The sequence below is a fragment of the Choristoneura fumiferana genome, chromosome 13 (assembly GCF_025370935.1).
Source record: "Choristoneura fumiferana chromosome 13, NRCan_CFum_1, whole genome shotgun sequence".
NCBI lineage: Eukaryota > Metazoa > Arthropoda > Insecta > Lepidoptera > Tortricidae > Choristoneura > Choristoneura fumiferana.
Window position 1 is genome coordinate 15558237 of NC_133484.1, and position 25463 is coordinate 15583699.

Here is a 25463-nt window from a genome sequence, read left to right on the forward strand (position 1 = left end):
TTGGGACGACAATTTAGAAAATAAGAATAGCAAATCATGTTCCTGAAAATTTAATGACTTTAATAGAAGAATAACTAAATTAAAACAGCAAGTTAGAAGAAAAATCATTCATTATTATTAACATCATCTTTTTATCTGATTATGTTCAAGCAAAAAGACCAAATTAATCAATGACCTAACAAAATATACAACAAAAGTCATTAAATAATTAAGTCCAACGAATTAGTAAGTCTACTGAGGACGAACGACCGAAACAATAGATACGTAAGTATTATTGATCCAACATCACCACTAAATGAACAAGTTACATAATAAAACATACAATTTTGAATAATATTGTGATTAAAAAGAAAAAAAGCTAAATAATTCTTTCCTACTTATATAATGTGTAATAATATAAAGTGTCGACTACTTATAATATGTATAACTATCCATATGCTTACTTAAAATTTTCACACAAAGAGCGGTGCGGGGGAGGGCCGGCGTCGCGCGTCGCGTCGTACGACCGGCGCCGGCCGCGGCGCACGCTCGCCTTATCCGATACACACCACAATCTCGCTAAACACTAGTCACTTATGCCGAATGTTAGACAAATAAGAAAGCGACGACTTCCCAAACCAAAATTACAGTACTAACAATTTGTAGATGATGTTAATCCGGCGCGGGCGCACAGCGGACAATATACACGGAGCGGCTCCCGACGCTCGCTCAGCAGCTAACAATGTTACCTCGTAAATGTTAAGCACGTTATGCTCTCCGTTGGAATCATAACAATGTAGCTTTTTTTGGAGTTTAATTTTTTTTACAATATATAGGATTTGTTTCTATAATTAATTATATCTAATATTTACAATGGAGGTGAATGGACAATATTCAAAACTCTACTCGTTATCTTGAAATTAATCCTGAAATTCCTACCCGAAATGAAATCTATCTATCTACAACTTTTAATAAAAATTTAAAAGTAAACTCTCGACACGAATAAGTCTAAATTTTGATGGATCGAGTCTGCGCGTCCGATTTACCAAAAACATTTACAATATTTTCTGTCTCGAAGAGCGTCAAAATCAAAGTACAGTCGAACTCTGTCGAAGAGTCAGTAATATAATCTAAATACGAGCCGTGGCATCGCTTCGCTTTCCGCAAGTCAATCTACTACGTAAATGAGAGACCCAAACTCGATCTAATGTTTATTTAGAGTAAACGATAAGGGTTATATGTCGGTGTGGGGTGCCGGGTCGCTCATATCTTGTGTATCTTCTGCGAGACGACGACGGGGTTGTTGCGGCGGATCTCCTGCGCGCCCAGCTCCCGGTAGTCGAACGAGCACTCGTGCTTGTCGCTGTACCGGTGCACCGCGCAGAACAGCCCTCCGCAGCGGCACTCGAACCCTGCAACACGCGTCCGCACAGTCACACACTACACCAAGATACACTTCAATAATACACCGATACACATCCATGACAATTATTACGAGCTTATTCCCTCTTGGAATTAGTTTTACTCCTAGTTTATGCAAACTATTTCAAACGTTATTGGTAAGTTGTAGCTTTCAGACAGTGGACGCAAAAGCTAAGCATAATATAATTATTTCAGTTAGTAAAAAGTTTAGGCATTTGCCCGTTCATGCTGTCAACTTGTTGTACGAGTAAACTGGCACGAAAACCAAAGCTACAATTCTTTCTTCCAGTTTTTTTCTTAACAAGCCCAGTATCGAAGTAAATTAATCATAACCTAATCTAACTTATTTTACATTTACATAGAATAAAGTGTTCAAAGACTAACTTGTAAAAGATCTTTGTTTCGTAAAATACATAATTATTTATGAGTATCACGATCCAAGACCACAACTTCGCAATCAAACTAGAGGCTATATCCATATAAAACACGTGTCCGCCACTAGATCAACTTTTACAAGATATGAAGCAATTGTTAACCTTGCTTTTATATGTAACGACAACATAGTAGTGATATAGAAGGTCTGCTCATCTTTCCTACGTTAAATTTAATGAGAATGCGCAAGTTCATCGCGATAAAAGAAACACGAGTGCGTAAGACGCTCTAAACATAAACGAAGACAATAGAGAAAAAAACATAGTGCTAATATCTGCCCCAATTATACGTTTTATTTGAGTTGTATGTAGATAACGCTCATTTCGAGGCTTAAAGACTCGAACCCTAAAGACTCATCTTTAAAAACTCGAATATATTTCTGAATGAAATTGGCTTATTTTATGCGTATGGATGCAAGAAACAGTCTTTGCGGGCGTTGAGTCGTTAAGCCTCGAGAGTCTTTAGGGTTCGAGTCTTTATACTTGTGCCAATCGTTTATTTAACTTTTGACAGCTCGAGTACTAATTAAAATAGTGATGCCCTGATGCGTTACCGATTAGATTTTTTTTAACAATCGATTTTATTCATGAAGAAGTTTTAATCGATTTAACACATTCATATTTTATTTTTGCTCAACATTTTGCATTGTTTTATAAACATTCACAGGTGTTTAAGTTACTTTATCTTATATATTAAAATAAACCATTTATGTTAAGTTAATATGTTCATCACTTCCGACGGTAATTTAGTAATTTAGTCAATTATGAAGCGGCAACACTGGACGCGGCAGCGACGCCAGTTTGTAGCCTTGTCATTCACGAGACGCTCGCCCGTGGTAGGTATTATTAAAAATAGTATTACAGTGCCTATTTTAGTTGTTTTAACTTTTTAAAGGCATATTAATGTATTTATTATTTTTAAATGAATTTTGAAATAAAATATAATCACAATAATTTTAAATGTAGGTATGTTTTATTTATAAAATCGATTTACTTCAACGGTTTATGGTCTTTCATTACGAATGGCACATCACTAAGTGGGCGGTGCCCGTCCATGAAGTACGGTATTCTCAGTAGTACATTGTACCGAAAACTATTTTAAAACTTCACGTGCGTGATCTGTCAAAAGTTAAATAAACGATTGGAACGACTATAACGCATTCACTGGTACCCTGACTTCCACAGGTGCCAACGACACACATGTGCATTGGAAATGTATGAATAATTATGACAGCGGCACTGGGCGAACTTCCGAAAACTCTTATGTGCGTCGGTGGCAGTGAATGCGTTAAGCCTCGAAATGAGCGTTTTTCACAACACTACGTTTTATAAATGCATCATATTAGCTGGACAGTGGACATCCTTCAGTTTATCGCATAACAAAAGAAGTTCGCATAGAACAATGACGGCATTCGCCGTTCGGGCGTATCGCATCCAAGATACAAAGCCACCTCGGCGCGTCATCGTCACGCGCGATGGTAGTACCGGCTCGCTTATCGCGGCGGCTGGCCGCTGGGATCACGTTGGTATCGCTTTTAACATGCGCGTTAACTGTCCAGCGGTAACCGATCACAGATATTGGTTAATTAATGCATTGGAACACTAGCCAGGCCCTACAAAATTTGTAATTTATCCCGAAAATTAATGATACACGCGGCCGTCATAACAATGTCACGTATTGGAATCCAATTAGTATCATCGATGTAACTTGCCTGAAAGTACCTCAAATTACATGCCACTGATGTCGCCTGAAGCATGCAGTTGGGTAGGAGTAAAAACAATTTGAACGAATAACCAAATCAAAGATAAATTGTGCACAGTATCACTTTGGAAATTAAATTTTCAATTTGTCAGTTTAATAAACTATTTGGAGTAGGAACCAGCATCTAAGCAATGTTCTTCAGAATTCCTATAAAATAAACTAACCTAACTTTCTGCATTATTTAAGATGACATTTAAAAAATTGTAAAAACAGCACGGTTCTATTATATTTTATGGTAAATGCTATTATTGAAATGATGACAAAAAAAATATGGGAAGCGAAGTGATTCGCATGCGCACTCGCTCGATCATCTTTTTTATCTAATTTTAATTTAACAGAAAGCAGTTGAGAATGCGTTTAAATTCGTGTGCACGTCAAATAATATAACCTCTAGCAAGAGTATTACGACCAAAAAATTGTTTTAACCGACGAAGTCGAAGTCGCCGGAAAAAGAAAACCAGAGTATCATTTACCTGTAAGTCCAACCTTCTTGCGGCAGACGGCGCATCTATTCTTCTTTTTCTTGTCCTTGCTGGGGTCCTTGTCGTCGGCGTCCGTGTCAGACGTCGTGCTCGCGCCGCTCGTGCCGGCGCCGCTCTCCTCCTCCAACTTCTGCAAATAACAACGCCACGCTTATAAACTAAAATAATCACACATCGCCTGTCCTACCTCAAACACATTTATTTGTGTAATTTTTGAATGTATTAGAAACGAAATAGAGGTCAGAAGACAGTTGTTCACTTTGAAATGAAAATCAGTAGCTCGTAGTGCACTACTGAAATACTATAAATACAGATACTGATAAAAAGTAACGTCGCAATCTTCCAGGTATGTGTGTAATACGTATGTAATTCGAAACCATTACGCTAACGCTATTATTTGGTAGCACTTGTATGCACGAACAATGACCTAACTGCCTCGTGTTTGAACAAACCACCATCATGAAGACGCGTTACGACTTCGCTTCGATATTCGATATAATAGCACTCTTGCGTCAACACTTCATTAATCAAGTTAACATTGTGTACAGAATTCAAAGAAGAACTGGCATGTATTGGGGTTTGAACGAGAACTGTGCTAAACCGAAATTAAATTCACTATCCAACGAACCCTTTTGAGGCTTTTTTTGCTACTTTCTGCTTCTGAGTTGCGCACGGTATTGTCAAGTTTTAAACTTGTGGCGTTTGCGTCGCTTTTCGAGGCAGAAGCGGCTTCCTCGTAGACTTCGTTCCGACTCTCTTGTATGTCGACCATTTTCTTTGATTTCTTCTCGTCGATGGGGATGCGTTCGAGCGGCGGCGGCGCGCGCTCGGCCTTGCCCCGCGCCGCGCCACCCACAGGGCTGGGCTTCGTTCCATCGAGGATCGGGAGCGGAGCACTATCGTTTATTTCAAGAGACTGTTGCTTATTCTCGAAGCTTTTCGAACGAGAGACCGTCGTGCTCGGTTCCGAACTCTGACTACCGTTACTAGATTTACTATTGCGTCGTAATGCTTTCTTCAGTAACCGTTTACCCTTAGACTCTTTTTTATTAGGGTCATTTTCCATTATTGGGTTTTTCTATTTGTTTCAAGTTAGACATTTTGGACTGAAATACAAAAAGTTTAATACAAATTATCAGAAATTCTTGGTATTTATAAGTTATAAGTTTCAATAACTAAAACTTGCGTAACGTTACCGTGTTATAATAGTAAATAGCCCCTCATCTCAAGTCAGTGGACTTGAGAACTGAGCTATCTAAACTGTTACATTTTATTGAGCAAATGGTGACTTAAATACGTATATTATTTAATTTATTATCGTATAAAATTATTTAGAAATAAACGTTCAAAATATTTTCTGATTTTCTCTACTCGTGTCTTTGTCTTGTAAACTTGTCACTTTGACATTACGGTTTAAATTTAAACTCAGTGTTTCTTGAAGGCCATGTTCATTTGATTCCACCAAAAAGTTCCAACTTATTTATTTTGAATTTGAACAGAAATACATTGACACAATTTTGAAATACCAAAAGAATGCTGCGAAGAATTATTTTATCCCTATCCCGCGGGGACTGTGCTGATTTTCCGCAAAATTAGCCTAAGTTAATTTAGTATAAGTACCTAGTAATTTTTTTTTTTAATCTGAGCATCGTCGGTGTCGGGGGACCGCTAAGGTTAACGTGGTTAGCAGGAAACTAAAGTACATATGATGTATTTTTTAATAGTACATTGTGTCTCAAGGGTGGTAAATAGGAAATTACGAACGAGAGTCTATTAGAAGCCCGAAGTCGAAGACTGAGGGCTTTAATGAGTCGATGTTCGTAATTCTAGTACCGCCCGTGCGACATACAATATTTTTCATCACATTTGCAAGTAAAATTTTATATTTGTAAAAGAAAAAATATAATTCTTCCAAATATTGGCGATACCTTAGGCTGTGCTCTTGGCAACGTCGCCCTCTACCTCCCTCGGCATGCGCCGCAACGTGCGTGTGCATGTGGTCCATGTAGTCCTGCAGCAAGAGCGCGCGCACGCGCACGCGGCACGGCGCAGCGCCATCAGTACGGGCACCGACTCATTTAACGACCTTGGGCTTCATGGCAAGAAAATGTGTACGCGCAATGACTCATTTACCGACCACGGGTTTCATGACAAGCACATTAAGGTAGAGGGTTTTATTTGGGGGGTTGCAACTAAGGTAGCCTGCATGTTACGACACTGTTTACGAGCAAGTGTGATGAAATAGTACATTGTGTCTTAAGGGCGGTAAATAAGGAATTACGAACGAGAGTCTATTAGAAGCCCGAAGTCGAAGACTTTAATGAGTCGATGTTCGTAATTCTAGTACCGCCCGTGCGACATACAATGTTTTTCATCACATTTGCAAGTAAAATTTTATATTTGTTGAAGAAAAAATATAATTCTTCAAAATATTGGCGATACCTTAGGCTGTGCGCTTGGCAGCGTCGCCCTCTACCTCCCTCAGCATGCGCCGCAACGTGCGTGTGCATGTGGTCCATGTGGTCCTGCAGCAGCGCGCGCAGCACCATCACGGGCATCAGTACGGGCACTGACTCATTCACCGACCTTGGGCTTCATGACAAGAAAATTTGTACGCGCAATGACTCATTTACCGACCACGGGTTTCATGACAAGCACATTAAGGTCGAGGGTTTTATTTGGGGGGTTGCAATCAAGGTAGCCTGCATGTTACGACACTGTTTACGAGCAAGTGTGATGAAAAGTATTAACCTTAGCGGTCCCCCGACAACGACGACGCTTAGATAAAAAAAAAATTACTAGGTACTTATATGTACTAAATTAACTTAGGCTAATTTTGCGGAAAATCAGCATACCTAGTCCCCGCGGGATAGGGATAAACGAATTCTTCCCAGATGAAGTCGCGGGCAACAGCTAGGTACATAATTATTTTTTACTTTTTAGTTGTCTTTTTTGGCGTTTTTTTTTCAGGTGGTTTTTTGTCGGGGTTTTTTTTTAATTTTTAATTTAAGTTTTTTTTTATTTTCATGTTTTTTAAACTGGTATTTTTTTTTTTAAATGTACTAGTAGATGTGTGTAGGTGTGGTGTAGGGGTTATAGCACGCAGCACGGATTGCTGAGGATCTGGGTTCGATTCCCAGCGCTGGTCTCTTTTTCTGGTTTTCTGTGCATCCATGTCTCAGTTTGTATTTTCGATGTACTAGTGTGTTGGATATCCTGGCTGCAGCTTCAGCTCATCGTGTTGCCACCACTGCATTGTGTGTAGAATCAATTACTGATCAAAACGAATCTAAAACACGACATACGTGCTATTATTTTTTATAGAATGTAATAGTGTGCTGGATATCCTGGCTGCAGCATCAGCTCATCCTGTTGCAACCATTGCATTGTATGTAGAATCAAATACTGATCAAAACGAATCCAAACACGATATATCTGCTATGGTTTTATCAAGAGTGTACCTACTAGTGTTCTGGATATCCTGGCTGCAGCATCAGGCCGAGAATTCCATAATGTTGCATAGTTAGGCCTCTTGTACACACACGGTTTATCGCCGTGAAAATCTACGGTTAATTCGCCGCGTGTAGGCACGGTCGTCAGTGTTGTATGGATCACTATGAAAGCTTGTAGACGTGCACGGCGCACACGGCCGCGGCGCCGTGCACAATTTGTGGGTTACTAATCTATGAAAGTACATTTTGTAGAAAAAAGTTTTTTATTTCAAAAATAGTATATTTTGATAATTCTTACCCCTAGTAAGTATACCCACCCCTATTTCATTTTGTTTTATATAATTTCGCAATACCAATCTACCACACATCGACATCTACCTTCCGAATTTTAAATTTGTGACAACCCTTGCGTAAATACCTATACAGGCTGCGGTATCGCTCAACTTCAAAGGCGTCGGCCTAAGTACTGTAGGGATAACTTGTTATAATGTGGTTGTACCTACTATGCGTACTAGGCAATGGATAAACATACTTATACATTTAGATAAATAAATACATACGTATAGTTAAAGTGAGAAAGTTTTTCCATGTGAAAGTCTTTATGACATTGATATAAAATTTATTTTTATTTGGCCTGTGTAAAAACTTTCTTCACTAAATCTATAAATACATATTAAAAGTATCTCCCCCGACCGGGAATCGAATCCAGGACCTCAAGTTTAAGTCACATCACGCGATAGTCTAGCCAGGGGATCAGGCCTGAAACAGTATATATATATATATATATATATAAGCTAAAGGAGTATGGAAGCTAGGCATATTTCTTGAGATAAATACCTACGCACCAATGGAGCGTTAGGGTTGGCCACTTATTTTTTGTAAAATTGAAAAAAAAATGTTTAGTTCGCGCTGTATCTCAGCTTATTAGGCATTTTATTACAAGCTTATATTTAACTTGCAATGGTATGTATTGTGTGTATATTTGTATATTCGGTTCAAATCTTGCAAGTTAAATTTGACTCGCTTCCCGATTTATCACCTACCTACCTAGGTAGGAGTTGGTGATACATAGGTATATATCACCAAAACAACCAAACGTTTTATTTAAAAGAAAAATGATTTTATTTCGTAATAGTAAATCATTCTTACCTTTCAACATCAGCGGGGAGTTCAAAAAATGAAAGCCCGGTTTCGAAGAATCCGTGTTCAAGCAGCTATACACTGCACAATATTTCCTAGGCATAGTTTTAAATATCGCGGATTGTCTGGGGCGCACGCAATTGACAAGATTTAATTTTTTTAACCCCTGTTAATTACTACAGGAATCGATAGTTTTGCCTCCTGAACATGGGAAAATATTTATTATAATTCATCATCATCATCATTCATCCATTTTCTGGTGAAAAAGAAGCTGTCATAATTTTGAAGTCTTTTTTTTAAGAGACTAGACAAAAGTAATGGATCTATTGTGTGCTAGTTTTGGAGTTATGCCCTTTTAGAATAAGCCCATCTTAAATAAATTGTAATAAATTAATTAATAGTTGTAGCGAAATATTAAAAATATCAGCGTTTTTCTCTTTCCAAACAAAATACAGAGAACGAATCAAATTAGTCTTAGAAATATGAAATCTTGTCAATTGAAACAGCGCAACGCGGCCACTGCTCGTCTCGACGCGTCGCTCGCAACTGCAGTACAGCGAGACCTCCTTAGAGGCCGTGTTGAGCGCGCGTCTGTATGAGTGTATTCGTTTCGATCGATTTGTTTGTAGCTTCCCTACTGCTTTAGCTTATTATGCCTGAAATGTCTGTTTTCCTAAAGTGTACAATTCTTAAAACGTCTGCGTTTTCACAATGTTCACTGTCATGTTCAATGTCACTTCTATTTTGTCAGCATTCTCAAAATGTCTGCTATTTAAAATGTGTACAATCTCAGGAAGTCGTCTATTCATAATATTTACATTCTTATAATATTAGCATTACCATAATCTGCTTTCCCGTTATGTTCACTTTTTTAAATAGGCAGTCTTGTTAAGTTTGTTTTCCCATAATTTCTGCTTTATTTTCAAATCAATGTTCTCAATGTAAAAGGTTTAATTGCTTGCATACTTACTGTTTGATAACATAAATATCTATACCTAATATAAAATTATTGTTATTCAGGATAACATTAATGACGTTTAGTGACTGAAGACCATGATTGGAGACATTTATAAGAAGGCGGATATTTTGAGGTTGCAGCCATTTTGAGAATAAGCACTTTCTGAAAAGCGAACATTATACAAAAACTGCAATTCTTGGAGACAGGCAATTTTAAAGGGCAACACACACAGAGAGCGGGCGCGGGTCGTGCGCGGGCCCGCGACGGGCGTATTTGCATGGCGGTATATGGACGCCTTCACACAGAACGCGGGCGAGGGTCGGCGCGGGACGGGTCGTGCGCAGGCCCGCGCCCGCCGCCCGTCGTCACCAACAGCGCGCGGGCCGAGCGTAGTTACCAACTCTCAAAAATATTTATCCCTAAAGCTTAACCTATCATCTCCCAGGATGACATTTAATGATGTATTATCAAAGGAATTTGGGCCGAAATTTGTGCCTCTGGGAGAGGACAGGTTAAGCTAAAACCCCTAAAACTCGATTTTAATGAAAATTTGTACTTTAAAGTAGAATCGTCTTAGTAACCCCTTAATGGTTTTAATTTAAAAGACCTCACACTATAGGGTTGAATGAGAAAAAAAAACCTACTTTACGTACGTCTATGGGAGGTACCCAAAAAAAAAATATTTTTTTAGTTTTCATTGTACCATTTTGTCGGGATAGTTTTCATATATATCCGTGCAAAATTACAGCTTTCTAGCATAGATAGTCCCTGAGCAAAGCCGCGGACGGACAGACAGACAGACAGACATGGCGACACTATAGGGGTTCCGTTTTTGCCATTTTGGCTACGCAACCCTAAAAACCGTATTCATGCGCATTCAGTGACTAGTTCATTTTGGCGAGAATAAAATCTAAGTATTTTATTTTTTTAATTAATTGGTACTACAGAAAAATCTGATATTTTTTTCCATTGACTAGTATAAGCTTATTCCTGTCGATAAAAAAAAAATCAGCCACTTTTAAAAATTTCATTCATCGCCCATCATTACATAAATTGGATTTAATTAAGTAAGTAAATAAAGTTTGACCTTGGTGCGCAAGCGCGTTTGTGGTTTTCCACATATATCTGTATAATTCTGTGTCAAGTTGACAAAAATGTCGTATCTATTATTGGTTCTAGAACTGTTTTAATTTGTACTCCAAAAGTCGCCAGATAAACCATTTTTGTCGTCAAAACTTTTTTGCGGTCGCTAACTAAACTAACTATTTAAGCAAAAGTCGTCACTTCTAGGGACTAAGTCACTAAACTGGCAACATTGATAGCCGCTGCGGGCCCGTCGCGGGTCCGACCCGCTCTCTGTGTGAATACAACGAACCGCGCGGCTCACGCGGTGGACACGACCCGACCCGCGCACGCTTTCTGTGTGTGTTGCCCTTAAATAGCTGACATTTTGAAGACGTGTTGACATTCTGAAAAGCAGACGTTTTGCGAAAAATACATTTTAGGAAACAAATATTTCAGGCCTGAGCATAGGCTCAGGCCTGGTTATAGAACCAGGTTCTCTAACGAGTGGGCTAGGACTGGCCTGGGTTAGTGGAGCGATAGTAAACTGAAAGTTACAAGTTTCTGGCGTTCGTTCTTGGACGGAGGTCTACATCCAGCAGTTGGTGAACGGATGATGATGGTAAATAAAAGATGTTTGGCCTCACATCTGTATGCGCGTGCGGCTGCGCGGCGAGACTGGGCACGGTGGGCGCGGCGGCGGCGAGTGGCGTGGCGGCGGGCGGGAGCGCGGGCGCGGCAGGCACGTAGGGCGCCGCCACCGGCGAAGGTGTCGTCGCGGGCGGCTGCTGTTTCTTCTTTAAAGCCTCCTGAAACAAACAAAAATAACTTAAGATACATTTATTTAAGAGGTAGTTCTGCACTAAATCTAATAGTAATACTACTCCATCTTATCGCTTGGCCAGTGTACCTATCAAAAACCAGTTTTAGGGCAACCACTATGGCGACAAGCGAATGTGAGGGAGGTAACTAGTTTGAGGCCATTATTAAGAAGAGTTTTGAGTGAATGAATTGGTGTATACTCGTATTTATGAGCATCAGAATAATGTTGAAAATAGTCTCAGTGGTATCATGGGGCAATTGTCAATTTTTTTTGCTAATGTATTCAATATTTTTTTAACAGTTTTCAAAAAAAGGAGGAGTTTACCTCAGAACTCCGTCATTTATGAACCGATTTGAAAATCAATAATGAATCAAATTAATCGCCGCCCTGACAGTAAGGACGGCGGGTGTACCTTCACATTGTAATAACTACTTACCTACGGAGTAGTAATTTTTTTTTGAAGTAGGTACAAAATTAGTACATTTAGAGTACATTTATTTATTTTTAGTATATTTATTTTATATATTTGTAAAGGTACACCCGCCATTCTGACTCTCACGCAGTTCTTGTTTATAGACTGGCACAAATAAAAAAAAACATAATTTCCCTAAACTTTTTTTTTACCTTTTTAAATGCGAAATTTGACTACGATAAGTGAATCCAAACAGCCAAATATTCATGAAGATGACATTCCTACTACTATTTTTTTTAAGTCCCAAGTCTAAGATTTAATTTAGGAAGAAACAGCGTACGGAAAAATGTCTTAAATAGTTGCCGAAAACACAATTGCCGAATTAACTAAAAAGCGTTCACTAGTAATATTGGCTATTTACCCGACTGCAAAGAAGAGGGTTATGTGTTTGACGCATATGTATGTAAGTATGTATGTATGTCTATTCCTATGTCCTCTCCTAACTACTCAAAGGCTTAACCGATTTTTGACGCGAGTGACACTGGGTACATTTAATTCTTAAAAAATCTAAATGGCGGATTTTTGGAGCCAAATTGTATGTTTTCAAAACATTTTTTTTATTCAAACCTATCAAGTGGGGTATCAAATGAAAGCTAATAATTAGCCCATTCTAAAAATATACGGGTTATAACCGTTTTAATATACCATTTTCACAGAAAAGTGTGAAATAAAACAATAAATTAAAAAAATCAAAAACCCGACTGCCTTAAAAAATACAAAAAAGAAGAAAACAAGCCTAGTGGGCTAGAACTTTGTTAAGTAGCTAACTTAAAAGTTCAACAGTCGGGACCCATTTAAATCGTGACGCTCAAAAATTCTTACCTAATGTAATCTAATCCCGATTTTAGTTATTAATTTTTTTTTTACATTATTTAATTTTACATAAAATATGTAAATTAGGTAACTGTCGCAATTTCGCACGTATTTTTTTATTTTTTTGAAAATTGTTACCTCCTTTTTTTCTATTCTTTTTTCAATATGTTTTTTTAGAAAGCAACCTTAATTGTATATACAACATATCCAAATTACAAAGAAATCGGATAAGTACTTAGCCTAAAATAAATAAAAAATGTTATTTCTTTTTATGCGGTTTTCTTTTAAACCTGAAGGATTTGAGGCTTATTTTTTGGTAAAAGCACTACATATGTAAAGGTTAATAACCGATTTTAATGTTTAATATCTCAAATAAGCTTATTATATACGTAACTTATAAAAAAAATATATACTGTAAAGTTCTGGCAAAACACGGCATCTTAAGTTTTTTTTTTCTTACTTTATTTGTAGTTTTTACTTGATTTCTCAAAAAAACTGTATGCAACTTAAATGTTTTAATGCACAATACATATTACTCAATACATAACAAGTATTAAAAAAAAACCGACACCGATACCTTTCATATTTCACGAAATGTGTGAGCACAAATTTCTTTAAAAAATAATTCAAAAAATTCTACTAGCTAAAGTAATAAACCGATTTCAATGTTTAATATCCCAAATTAATTAATTTTATTTTAATTTAATTATTTATTTTTAAAGTACTTATACAAATAAATAGGTACCTGTTGCCGTTATTAATATCGAGCAAAAAAAACACGTTTGTTGTATGGGAGCCCTCCATAAACATTTCTTTTGTTCTGTTTTTAGTATTTGTTGTTATAGCGGCAACAGAAATACTTCATCTGTGAAAGTTTCAACTGTCTAGCTATTACGATTCATGAGATACTGCCTAGTGGCAGACAGACGGACGGACAGTGGAATCTTATTAATAGGGTCCCGTTTTTATTACCCCTTGGGCACAGAACTCTAAAAAGGTCTCTAATCAGGGGCACTTCACACACATTTTTCAGCTCAATTTCCCAAAAACTACACCGACACGCACGAAGCCGGGGCGCGTCAACGTAGAGTAAATGCATTTTTTGGATAGATTGATATTTTTAATTTCGTAATATCTTTTGAATGGAATGTCAGATTTCAATAATTCAAAAAGTAATCTAAAGGTATTGAAACCGTCTTGAATATAAAATTATTTATTGGATAAGGATTAATTCAAAGGTATGGATAACATGTCCGATTTTAGACGTCATTTCTGATAACTTTTAAAATGTAAAAAAGTAGTTATAGTGACAACTACAATATCGTAAAACATTTTTTTGTTCTAGATAATCAATAGTTTCTACAGCGCATGCGATGAAAGATGTTTTATGGCAACTTGTTTTTACACTGAGTTACATTATTGTAGTTTTAGTATGGAATCCTAATTTTTTCTGTTAATAAATATAGCCTATGGCCGCCAACCTTGCTTAATTTAAACTGGTCGAATCTGAATTTGTGAGTGTGGCTTGGGCATTGCAGACCCTAATCATATATTTCTATCATGTCCTCTCCATTACGGGATCTCCAAAAATGTTCCATGGCACTATAAACGCTAATGAATTAATTAATATAACGTCATTGAAGATTAATTTCCAAGTAAATGCATATCACACCTCTATTGCAACAACAACGTAAATTATCGCAGCGCTTCGCATCATTAAGTCATTTGCGTTGGCTTAAGTTTGATTTTCACAGCTCCAAGGGACAGAGTAGACCATATTTGATATTAATTTCAGCTTGATGAGCCGTTTCCTGAGAAGAAGGGTCTTGACAGACAGACAGACGGACAACATAGTAGGGTTGCGTTTTTTCCTTTTGAGGTACGGAACCCTAAAAAACACGGTATATATATATCAAAGATTTAAAAGCACATTTTTGGTGGAGTTACGTAGTTTAAGAGTTATTGTTTACAGTGCTTGAATAGATACGCGATGGTGTGTGTGTGTAACAAGTACATATTATACAAGGGTCGATCAACTTTTTCTTGTACCTCGTTGTTTCGACATGTTTTCTGTGGTTAAGATTAAGATTCATCAAGCGTACATTTTATAGGCACATTATTTTAGGGTGCCCCTTGAAATGTCGACAAACTATTTATCGAATTTGATTTCATCGAAAACAATTCATAGAATATTCAATTCTAATATTTTCTCTTGGAGTAATTTCACTTCATCGACTATTCATTATATATTAAATCAATTATTAAAACAACAGTAGGTACAATGATTATTATATGCTTAAAAATACATTTCATCGACTAGTCATGAGACAGAACAACTATATCGCTGTATATTTCTTCGACGTATTAAATAAAACACCAGAAAATAGGTTAGAACTACAACCTCAAAAAAAACGCTACCAGAAAAGTAGGTTAGGTTAGGACTATAACCCAAAAAAAAATCGTAAGTTACGTTAGGTTAGAACTGCGACAACAAAAAAAAAATTTCATTCAAAAAAGTATGAAATAATAGAATATGAAATGAAGTTCTGCCAAACTATCTATTAAATAATAATTCCAGAAATTAAAAATCGGTGATTTAAAAATACTTATTTTTATCATTCGAGGTAATGAATATTCGATGAAATGAAAGAATAGGAAACGTTGACTTTGAACTGACATTCGATTAAAAGTTTGTCGACATTTCAAGGGTAAACCATTATTTTATGAACTATGTCCTAAGCACATTAGTAGCATAATGTGTATTATATTTTATTAAGGGGATCCCATGCCCCAATGACCTTCGATCTGAATTCCTTAGTTTTCTAATGTTTTTCGTAGCTTATTATATTAACAACAACGGCTTTAAGCAATATAGTATCCCATATTTACTTCAAAGTTCATTGTCTTCGAGATATTTGGCATCAAAGTTGAACTGGTTTTCTGGCCATAACTTTTGTGTTAATTAGTTTCAAATGAAAACCCTCGACCAGTTTTTAGAGACGTCAAAGCCGAACCCAAATATGTAGATTTCGTATATGTTAGATCTTTCACGTTAATAGAGATACGAAATGAGTGGTTTTTTAAGACAATGTTTAAAAAAATCATACAAAATTAAGTATTCATTTTTTTTAATCCGTTAGACAAAAATGGAGATAAAAGATTGGAGAACCGATAGCCGTTTGACTTATAATTCTATCTTTAGTGCAAAAGTAGGAGATACGATTCAAAACTTGTCAAAAATCGATGCAAACCTCGGGTAGCCCCTTAAGAAACTGTTAAGAATAACAAACCAGAAAAAGTTAATTAACCTACATAAAACAAAAAAGTTTACCTTAAAACATACTGAGCAGAGTCCATCTGTGGAAGGGTTTCCATAGAACCCACACCCCGAACGGCATAACGCCTCCATGGGATTTGATTCGCGCTCCATTGTTCCACAATTAATTTCACCACAATATAATACAACAACAAGTTTATCACTTCACTGGCAGTCGACAGTACAAAACGATTGCACTAAAGTATATTATTGCACTTGTTTATAGTCAGAGAGTTTCACAGTGATCACAGTATGTGCAATTTGTAAACGTTTCAATTTAGACGCAAGGATATTTGTGGCCTGATGTAGCCGCGGTAGGTGGCTTCCCTTGCCAACGAGTTGATGTCCTTCTTGCTATGTCAGGATCGCAGAGGGCCCTGCAAACAAAATAAACAAACATATCAATGATCTACTAGAAATTTCTGCAGCTGGTCTAATAATGTATGATACATATTAGTGAATTGTTCATGAATTCTAGTATTACAGATTTTAAAAAAAACCTAGGGGCGATACCTATTACCTAACCACATTCAGGGCTAAACAAGCACTAGTATGATCTCCGTAAACAGGGATTCAATGAGGGCTATCGCGTATGAATTCGCCACTAGAGGCGCTAGTGTAGCGTGAGGTCTCCGAAATGTCAAATCTCATAGTTTTTGGGTGAGCTACGCGGGTTTATTTATAACTAAAATAATTTTGTGAATATTTTGCAATATCTGAAAATAATTATGGCAAATATGCGTTCCGGGGCAATGAATGTCTGTGTTTTGAGACAGTTTTGTCTTTCAGAAACCTTTGTCCTCCCTTTTTTCCGAACAAAACGGGTGCTATGCAACACTGTGGCATGCTCGATATTTTTATGGTTCGGTCTTAAGGTGTATTAAATATGATTTTAATCTAAACTTTATTTTCACGCCCGTAATAACAGACTATGAAAGCCATACATAAAAACCTCACGCAACAGAGCGCCATCTAGCGAGACAAAAAACGATAGCCCTCATTAACAAGTATTCAATTTGATAAAGCAAATGGACACCACCAGCTCATTAAAACTGTGTAAATATAATTCTACAAATATTATAAATGTGGAAGTTTGTGAAGATGTTTAGATGTTTGTTACTCAAATACGTCTAAACCGCTGAACCGATTTAGCTGAGATTAATTTTAGGTATAAGTACAGAAAGCTTGAGTCCCCGGGACGGGAAGGATAGGTTTAATTCCGGATAATTGCATAGTTCCCACGGGATAGCGGTTAACGAATACTACGCGGACGGAGTCTCGGGCAACGGCTAGGTACCTACTCGTTAATAATCTTGTTAATGAGTGAAAACATTGTTATTGTTACATTTTCACTTTATTGTCGGTGTCTTGCATGACTAGATCGTAAGCTGGCGAACTGTCATTAGCATTACCAAATCGCGATTAAAGAAAGATAAGTGAGAAGTCGCAGCATTTCTTTTTTATTTCAAGCCAAGTTTTGCCAACTTCATATAATAACGAAACTCCATGCTTTTAACACATACAATGTTCCAACGGTAGAAAGTGGTATGGTGCAGAAACGTTTGAAGCTAAACATAATATGCATAACGACAGGTTTGCGTAACAAGAGAGAGCTATGGCAAAAGTGGAACGCGCCCGCGAAACGGGGCACCCGTGCCGTTTCGAGCCCCGCGCCAAGGTCGCGATCAAATGCATCGCGCGCGACACCGCGCCGGCACCACTGGTCGTTGATCACCTTTGGATCGTCATTATCAATCAATATATTTTTAGCCTGACAATCGTTGTGTACCTTCTGCCAGTATGTATTGTAATGATGATTCAGAGAACCAACCTCAATGATCGTCTAATCCAGTGATTCCCAAAGTGGTCCAGGTGGACCCCCAGGGGTCCACGGGAGACTTGCTGGGGGTCTACGTAGGCGTGAACAAATAATGGGGGTCCATAAGATGTTAATGGGGGTCCACGAAAATTTATCTGCTTTTGATAGTAAAGAGACAAAATGTAAGCATAGTTTTTATAAGGGCCTACTTACATTGTTTTAAGTACCTAACTAAGCAGATAATATTTTAATAGGGCAAGCGACTGGACAGAACTCAGAAGCGACACAATTTTTTTTTTTGGCGACTAAGAATGTGGTAGAAATGTAGCAGCAGGGGGTCCACCGAAACCAGTAAAATTTTGAAAGTGGTCCACGAGGAAAATAAGTTTGGGAACTACTGGTCTAATCATTAATTAAGTCCAAAGACAAAGTCAAGACATTATTGGGGACAATGCGTTGAATCAGTTCAGCAAATATTTTGACATAAAAGAGCACAGAAGAATAAATTATGCTCAACTCAAGCGAAGTGTTATTATTATTATTATACATAAACGAAGTAGATCACATCTTTACATATTATCATTATGGTTATGGACTGTATCCAGACAGTATTACATACAACTCACACACACGGAGAGAAACACGATATCAAATATCTTACAGATAGAAGATACACAGACATATAAAGCTAATAAAGTGGCTGATGGCACGTTGATTAGACGACCCATATAAAGACGTGAACAATGAAGAAGATTCAACGGAATTATGGAATAAATGTCGATTGATGAAACTGATCACGGGTCAAAAATCATAAAGAACTGAAACTTTCTTATAAAAAGTGTAAAACCACAAGAATCGTGAACCAATTAATGCAAAATAATGAGTGTCGAGTGGAGAGCGTGGAGCGGGCGAGGTCGTTAGCACCGGGTGCGCCGGGGGAGCGAGTCATCGACCGCACCGCCGGCGCAAGGGGTGCAGTGGTCCCGACGTGCACCGACGCTCTAATTGCCACGTGCATTCGGTCCAAACTGCGCGCCTTCTAAACGCGGCGCTGGCGCAGCGTAGCCGCGGGCCGGCCATCATGACACGTCTCGCGCTCTGACTGGTCGCTACGATTCTTATATTCAAGTTGAACACATTCCGCGCTATCGATATTTACACTTTTCGCTTACGGTTTGCAATTGGCATCGTACGGCAATCAATACAAAGGTTCTTTTACTTAAATTTTTCCTTAATTCATACCTACAAACATACCTATTTCCTTCCTATTATCTAAACTCCAATAACGGAATGATCCACCGTTTCTGGAAATAAAATCATCAAGTCGATGAACGTGCTAATTCATTTACAGCTTTTTACTGCATTCAAATCGGTTTACCCGTTTAAGAGCTACGGTGCCACAGACAGACACACATAGCGGTCAAACTTATAACACCCCTTTAATAAATACAAATTAATAGAACACAAATTAAGAGAATCTAAAGGAAACTGAGTGTTTATCCGAAGATATTGGTAAATAAAAATGCATGTAACTTTTGGTACGAAATAACTGTGCCAAGGTGACTAGCACTCGACTATTCGGAAACGTGATGTTCAATTATAGCATTACAATACGGGCCGCGATGCAATGCCTAGTCACTAGCCGCAGTTGCCAAATTTTAACCGTACTGGCCATAATTTTATACTGTCCAGTCAAGTGCAAAAATAAGTATCTACTCGAACCACTCAACAAAGTTCAATATCTCAAAAACGGCTGAACCGATTTCGATGAAAAAAACGCATTCAAATCGGTCCACCCGTATAAGAGCTACGGTGCCACATACATACAGACAGACAGACACACATAGCAGTCACACTTGTAACACCCCTCTTTTTGTGTCGGGGCTTAAAAATATGTTACTACGCTATTACGTCGGAATAAGAGTCTGTGGTACTTATTTTTGAAACTGAATAAGTTCATATTTTTACACTTGACTGTACATTAGAACGAATAATTTCCGAAATTTTATTAATCTGATATAACTGGTGAAAATTCTGACCGAGTAACAATATTTCTACTTGGAATTGGACAAATTTTAGAGGATTTTTAAAGGTTATTTCTATTGCACGAGCTAACTTGTTGGATAAAGGCATAGCAAGATAAGCGTGTGGGTGTATATTAGTAGACTAGTGTCGGGTGCCGTCGTCGGAGGCGCGGGGCGGAGCGGTCGCGTCGTGTATGCGCCGTGGCCCGCTGACCCAGTTGCGGAGTGCTCGCTACGCAACTCGAGCGCGAGCGCGACCCGCTCCGCTTCTGCACCGACACCGACCCGACACTCCGACATGTGTCACGCCGACCTACGACGCGACGCTGCACCCTTTTGTGACGCACATGTGGCAAAAATACCTTACAGGATTAACTGAACCCGTCTTTGATGAATTTGTTAAGAGAATCAAGTGCACCTCCGCCTCACGCAATCTAAACTCTTTTTTTTTAACATTAAAACAACAAAACTTTCCCTTGAGAATCGTGAGACTAATAGTTTGACAGGAATTTCTGGCACGGCACAATGAAGACTCCACCACTGTTGATGTCAACTGTTGACGACTCTATGCACTAGGCAATCCATATGACTGTAATCAACTGTGATAACTTGCAAAATACATACTTAAAGAAGTGGGCACAAATTGTAAAGAATAAACAACTGCTATTTTAAAAACGCAAGACAAAAATGAAATAAAAAATAATTTCATACGTATTCAGAAAAAAACCCTTAAAATTATCACAAAGTATTGTCAGCAAACCGTGAGCCGTCCGTACCTTATGAGAATTTAGCGAAGTTGTTAACAAAAAACCATTCAACAATAAGATTAATTCTCAACAGCATCAAGGCCCCCACGAGGTCGATCCCACACGTATACAGCCAAACAATTTAATATCGCGCTCAGGTAGCCGATACAACACTTACAATACAATACACTAGCGAGTTAGATGACCAGTGCCCTTAGTGTAAGATTTCGGTTACAAAATACGTCTCGATCGCGTTCGCGTTAAAATCTCAATTTGTATGAAAACACGAACATCGCAAACGTTCCGCTAGAGGCGCTGTTCGTGTTTCCATACAAATTGAGATTTTAACGCGAACGCGATCGAGACGTATTTTGTATCCGAAAACTTACACTAAGAAACGGTTAATTTTAGTTTTAAAAATACGTAAACCAGTTATATAAGTACAATTAAGATTTGACGACTTCCTATAATCTTACGGTAAATATAATAATCTTATCAAGTGATCATTATGAAATAAGTACAACTGTTGGACTAACTGAAGAATAAATCACCAACTAGCACATGTATAAACTTTGTATCCTCCGCACCTCCCGCGAACGGAATGTAGGTCGACTAGTAACCATCCTTTAAAGAGCCGTAACAAGTAATAAGCGTTTGAGAACTGAAAGACTACTTCGTTCCATATAGGTATCAACATTTCTTAATGGAATGGGCCCACGTGTTCATCCAATTTAAAAAAAGTTGGATTGAGACAAAATACTGGTCTGACCAGTTGGTGGTCAACGGTAACAATAACGGTACCCTCTAAAGGCACAAAAATCGTGCAGTGCACAGAAATCCTTCCAGATCACGAATAGTGGAACAAAACCTCAACTGTAACAACCATTTAAAGCAATGTTCGTAAGGAAACTAAGAAAATATGAGCGGTGACTTATACATAAATGGGAAATAATCAGGTAATATTAATTTGAAATTAACAGACTTGACACCAATGAGGGCATCGTTTTTTGTCTTTCTAGATGGCGCCACTGTTGCGTGAGGTTTTTAAGTGTAGCTTTCAACGTCTGTTATTACGGGCGTAAAAACAAAGTTTAGATTAAAATCATATTTAATACACCTGAAAACCGTACCTTAAAAATATCGAGCAACCAGTTTTGCACAGTACCGTTTTGTTCGGAAAAAAGGGAGGACAAAAGTTTCAGAAAGACATAATTACCATAATTAATTTCAGGTAATACAAAATATTCACAAAATTATTCTAATTATAAATAAACTTGCGTAGCTCACCCAAAAACTATGAGATTTGACATTTCGGAGACCTCACGCTACACTAGCGCCTCTAGCGGCTAATTCATACGCGATAGATAGCCCTTGACCTAGTCCCAAACTAAGCAATACTGGATAATAGGTTGTAACATAAGTTTTTTTTTTGCCAAGTAGTGTTACACAATTTTTTGAACGCGGTGCGTATTCAGGGAAAACAACAGCTTTAAACGTCTCTCCGCGGCGGAAATGAGGCGCTGACCAAAAATAGACGAGCCAGGGTCTCGCATCCGACCAAACGAACCTACCTTCCGCGTGGTTTCGCAACAAGGAAACTAGTAACACATTTTTCTCCTCAATGACAACAGGTTTATGCCAAAGTGACAATACATGCTCAGGACAGGAAGGGAAGGACAATGACATTAGCATTTGAAAGAATACTACGTCACAAACGAGCACAATGACGCGGCGACAATCGAACACGCATAGCAAGATGGCCGCCGCGGCGTCAGCTGATCGCGCTCGCGCACGGTGCGCACACGCATCGCGGCACCGTGCATCGTCTATCCGTTCCGTATAGCTCTCTCTTTCAACCGCGCCGCTACGCTACAATGCGAGAGATTTTTCAGTAAGTATATGGAATACAACAATGAAATAAGCGCATTGCCATACCTGCTGCTGACGAAAATTTACAAGTTCATATGGTAACACAAATTTCAAAACAAAATGCCGCAAATGGGAATTTTTCTTAATAATTTTCGTAACAAAACGGACACATATATACAATGTTGTGGGGACACACATCTGGAGAGCCTGTTTTTCCAGCTCGGAATCATGGACTGAGTCTACCTCCCAAATTTTGTTGAAATCGGAAAGATAATCTCAGGGTACAACGGTAGATAATGCCCGAATTACTACAACCACATGTAGATTTTAATAGGTATTAGAAGCATTGGTGTGTTATATGTAAGTATTGCAAGTTTAGCCAAGAGCGCAGTCACCGGTATCGGCAATTTTTGAAAAAATATTAGTTTTTCTTTTCAAAATTTACAATTTCACTCGCAAATGTGATTAAAACATTGTATGTCGCACGGGCGGTACTAGAATTACGAACATCGACTCATTAAAGCCCTCAGTCTTCGACTTCGGGCTTCTAATAGACTCGTTCGTAATTCCTTATTTACCGCCCTTAAGACACATTGTACTATTATGGCAAACAACACTTGAAATAAATGGAATGCTCAACTTAGGGCTAAACATAGAAAATATGGAAACTAAATTTTATTTTTGAACGTTTATTGATTAGTAACTGAATAAAAATGTTGTGAAATAATTTCAATGTAATGTTGGTAGTGTATTTATTCAAAATAGAGGTAAGAAATCCTAAATTTAAAAAGTTAACTGTCAAAGCAAGTTCATTGAACTGTATTATTATGAATTTCAAAGCAATTAAAAAGCTCCATAAGTGTGCTTTTATGAGCCATAGTAATAGACTTTTTCCCGAACTTATTATGTATATCATTGTATTCGTGGACCTTTAATTGTCAAATAAAAGTACAGGAGTAGAAAAAATAAAAAATAATGCTGCGTCCACCACACGTTTGGTGAGTACCGATCCCGAACGAAGTGAACGCAGTGATAGATATGTTTTAATCAGAGTAACCCGACACTATTACTGTCTTATTCCATTAAAAAATATAATTATCACAAAATTAGTCGGGTGATTTTTTATAGGAAGTAAAAAATTGGAATAGTAGAATAGAATCTAAATGTTTATTCGCACTTCGCAAATTACATACAACACAAAATAAACAAGTATAAAGTAAGTATTAATATTAAGTAGGTATTTGCGAAATTGCGAAGCGGTCTCAGCTCAGCATAGTGCTGGCCGTACAGGCCAACGCTGATCTTCCGCTGTGACCGTTTGGTGACTTCACGGAAGGCGACAAAAATTCACAAAAAATAAACAAACAAAAAGTAATAAAATTTAGATATCAAAAATAAAAAAACAAAACCAAATAAAATAACCAATAATGAAAACATCAGCAGTTGAGGCACAGTTACAGTAATAAGCCAGTGTACTATTCTGAGAAAAAATCTAGAGGTGACAATACTTCACGACATGAAAAAAATATCTTTATTTATGTGGTCTTTTTTGTGATAACTTCAAAAACTAAGATTGGTTTTTGGAGTTTTTTTTTGGATTTTTTATTTCAACTCCAAATTTTGTTACTTTTACGGTCATCCCGTAAAACCCATATCGAAAATACAAATTAGTGTGGCTGCTTACGAGTAAGTGACTATATAAGAAACAAACGAGCTGAGATATGTGGTGCATAGGAGAAATTCGTGTCTGTACTCCTGTCCTGTCCAGTGGTGGTGTAGCGGTATAGCACGCGGCACGGAATGCTGAGAACCTGGATTCGATTCCCAGCGCTGGTCTCTTTTTCTGGTTTTTCTGTGCATCATATGTTTTCAGTTTGTATTTTCGATAAGTATGGAACTTCAAAAACTGTCACAAGTATTGTTCATACTCGGCATAAATATTCTTCACTAAAAGTTAGTAACAGAAAAAAAAACCGAGCCCATTTGATGTAAGAGCCGTCTTACTATGGTAAAACGACAATGGCCTTTCTATCAGGTAGGAGAAGGGACCAACAAAGAGTAGAGTACGTTTAAAATTACAAGTAGGTAATTATTTAATTGGAACCTGCTTACTTACGTCGTACGCGTACGGTTCTTATGCTTCTAGAACATGAAACGTGTTTTAGGGAATGTTGGAATCAACAGATTAATGAACGTGACCGGCTATGTAAATAAATTGCAAGGTTTTCTTCTACAAGGCACGATGCTCAGCAATCCGTGCCAGAATTTATTTCGCTGAAGCGGATGTATTTTATTAATCGTTTGGTTATTACAAACCCAACTGCTTAAGACATTGCACCATACCTAATCTAATTAATCTTCTAATGTAAACCTTTAAACGAGCAATTGTTTATTAATTTACAGGGATCCGGGAAACGGCTGCACCGATTTCGATAAAACTTGTTATGTGAGGGTTTTCAGGAGCAAACAGTCGCTCTAGGTTGGTCTTACCTCTGGAAAAACGCATGTTAACATAACAAGTTTTAGCCCGCGCGAAACTGTTGCCCAGTAACTGAAAAACCATCACTTAACTAGATATTATTTCATCGTAAGTTTCATAAGCTATTAATAATCAGTATCCCCTCTGCATATGATTAAATTCCGTTACGGGTCTAAATTTTTTAATACTAAGCGGAGTTCAACAGTTATTATTGTTTAATGTAATAAATTAATTAACCGACAGCTGGACCTTTCGCAATAAATACATTTATTATATTGTACAACTGTCTAATATTAAAAAAAAAAGTAGAAACGCTATAGTCACGACCACAACAAATGCACAATAACGGAGGGGCATTTAAAATTGCACGTAAAGTTCTAACTAAACACGTGAGGCCGTCGACCTTCTGCACCA

The 25463-nt window shown here is 37.7% G+C and overlaps 1 protein-coding gene across 7 annotated transcripts in view; it reads right to left on the reverse strand.

Annotated features, from left to right (window-relative positions):
- Positions 1–34: 34 nt before the first annotated feature.
- drn (zinc finger AN1-type doctor no) overlaps positions 35–25463 on the reverse strand; it is a 38710-nt gene continuing 13281 nt past the window's right edge. For 5 of the 7 annotated variants that reach the window (XM_074096472.1, XM_074096473.1, XM_074096471.1 and 2 more), the window contains 4 exons: positions 16128–16489; positions 11336–11497; positions 4068–4206; positions 35–1391 (listed from right to left, as the gene is read on the reverse strand). In XM_074096472.1, coding sequence (XP_073952573.1) covers positions 1243–1391; positions 4068–4206; positions 11336–11497; positions 16128–16226 — 549 coding nt within the window. In that variant the 5' untranslated portion in view covers positions 16227–16489 and the 3' untranslated portion in view covers positions 35–1242. Of the gene's footprint in view, positions 1392–4067; positions 4207–4704; positions 5183–5272; positions 5571–11335; positions 11498–16127; positions 16490–25463 lie in introns of those variants that run through there. The other 2 variants (XM_074096476.1, XM_074096470.1) reach the window with 2 other exon arrangements.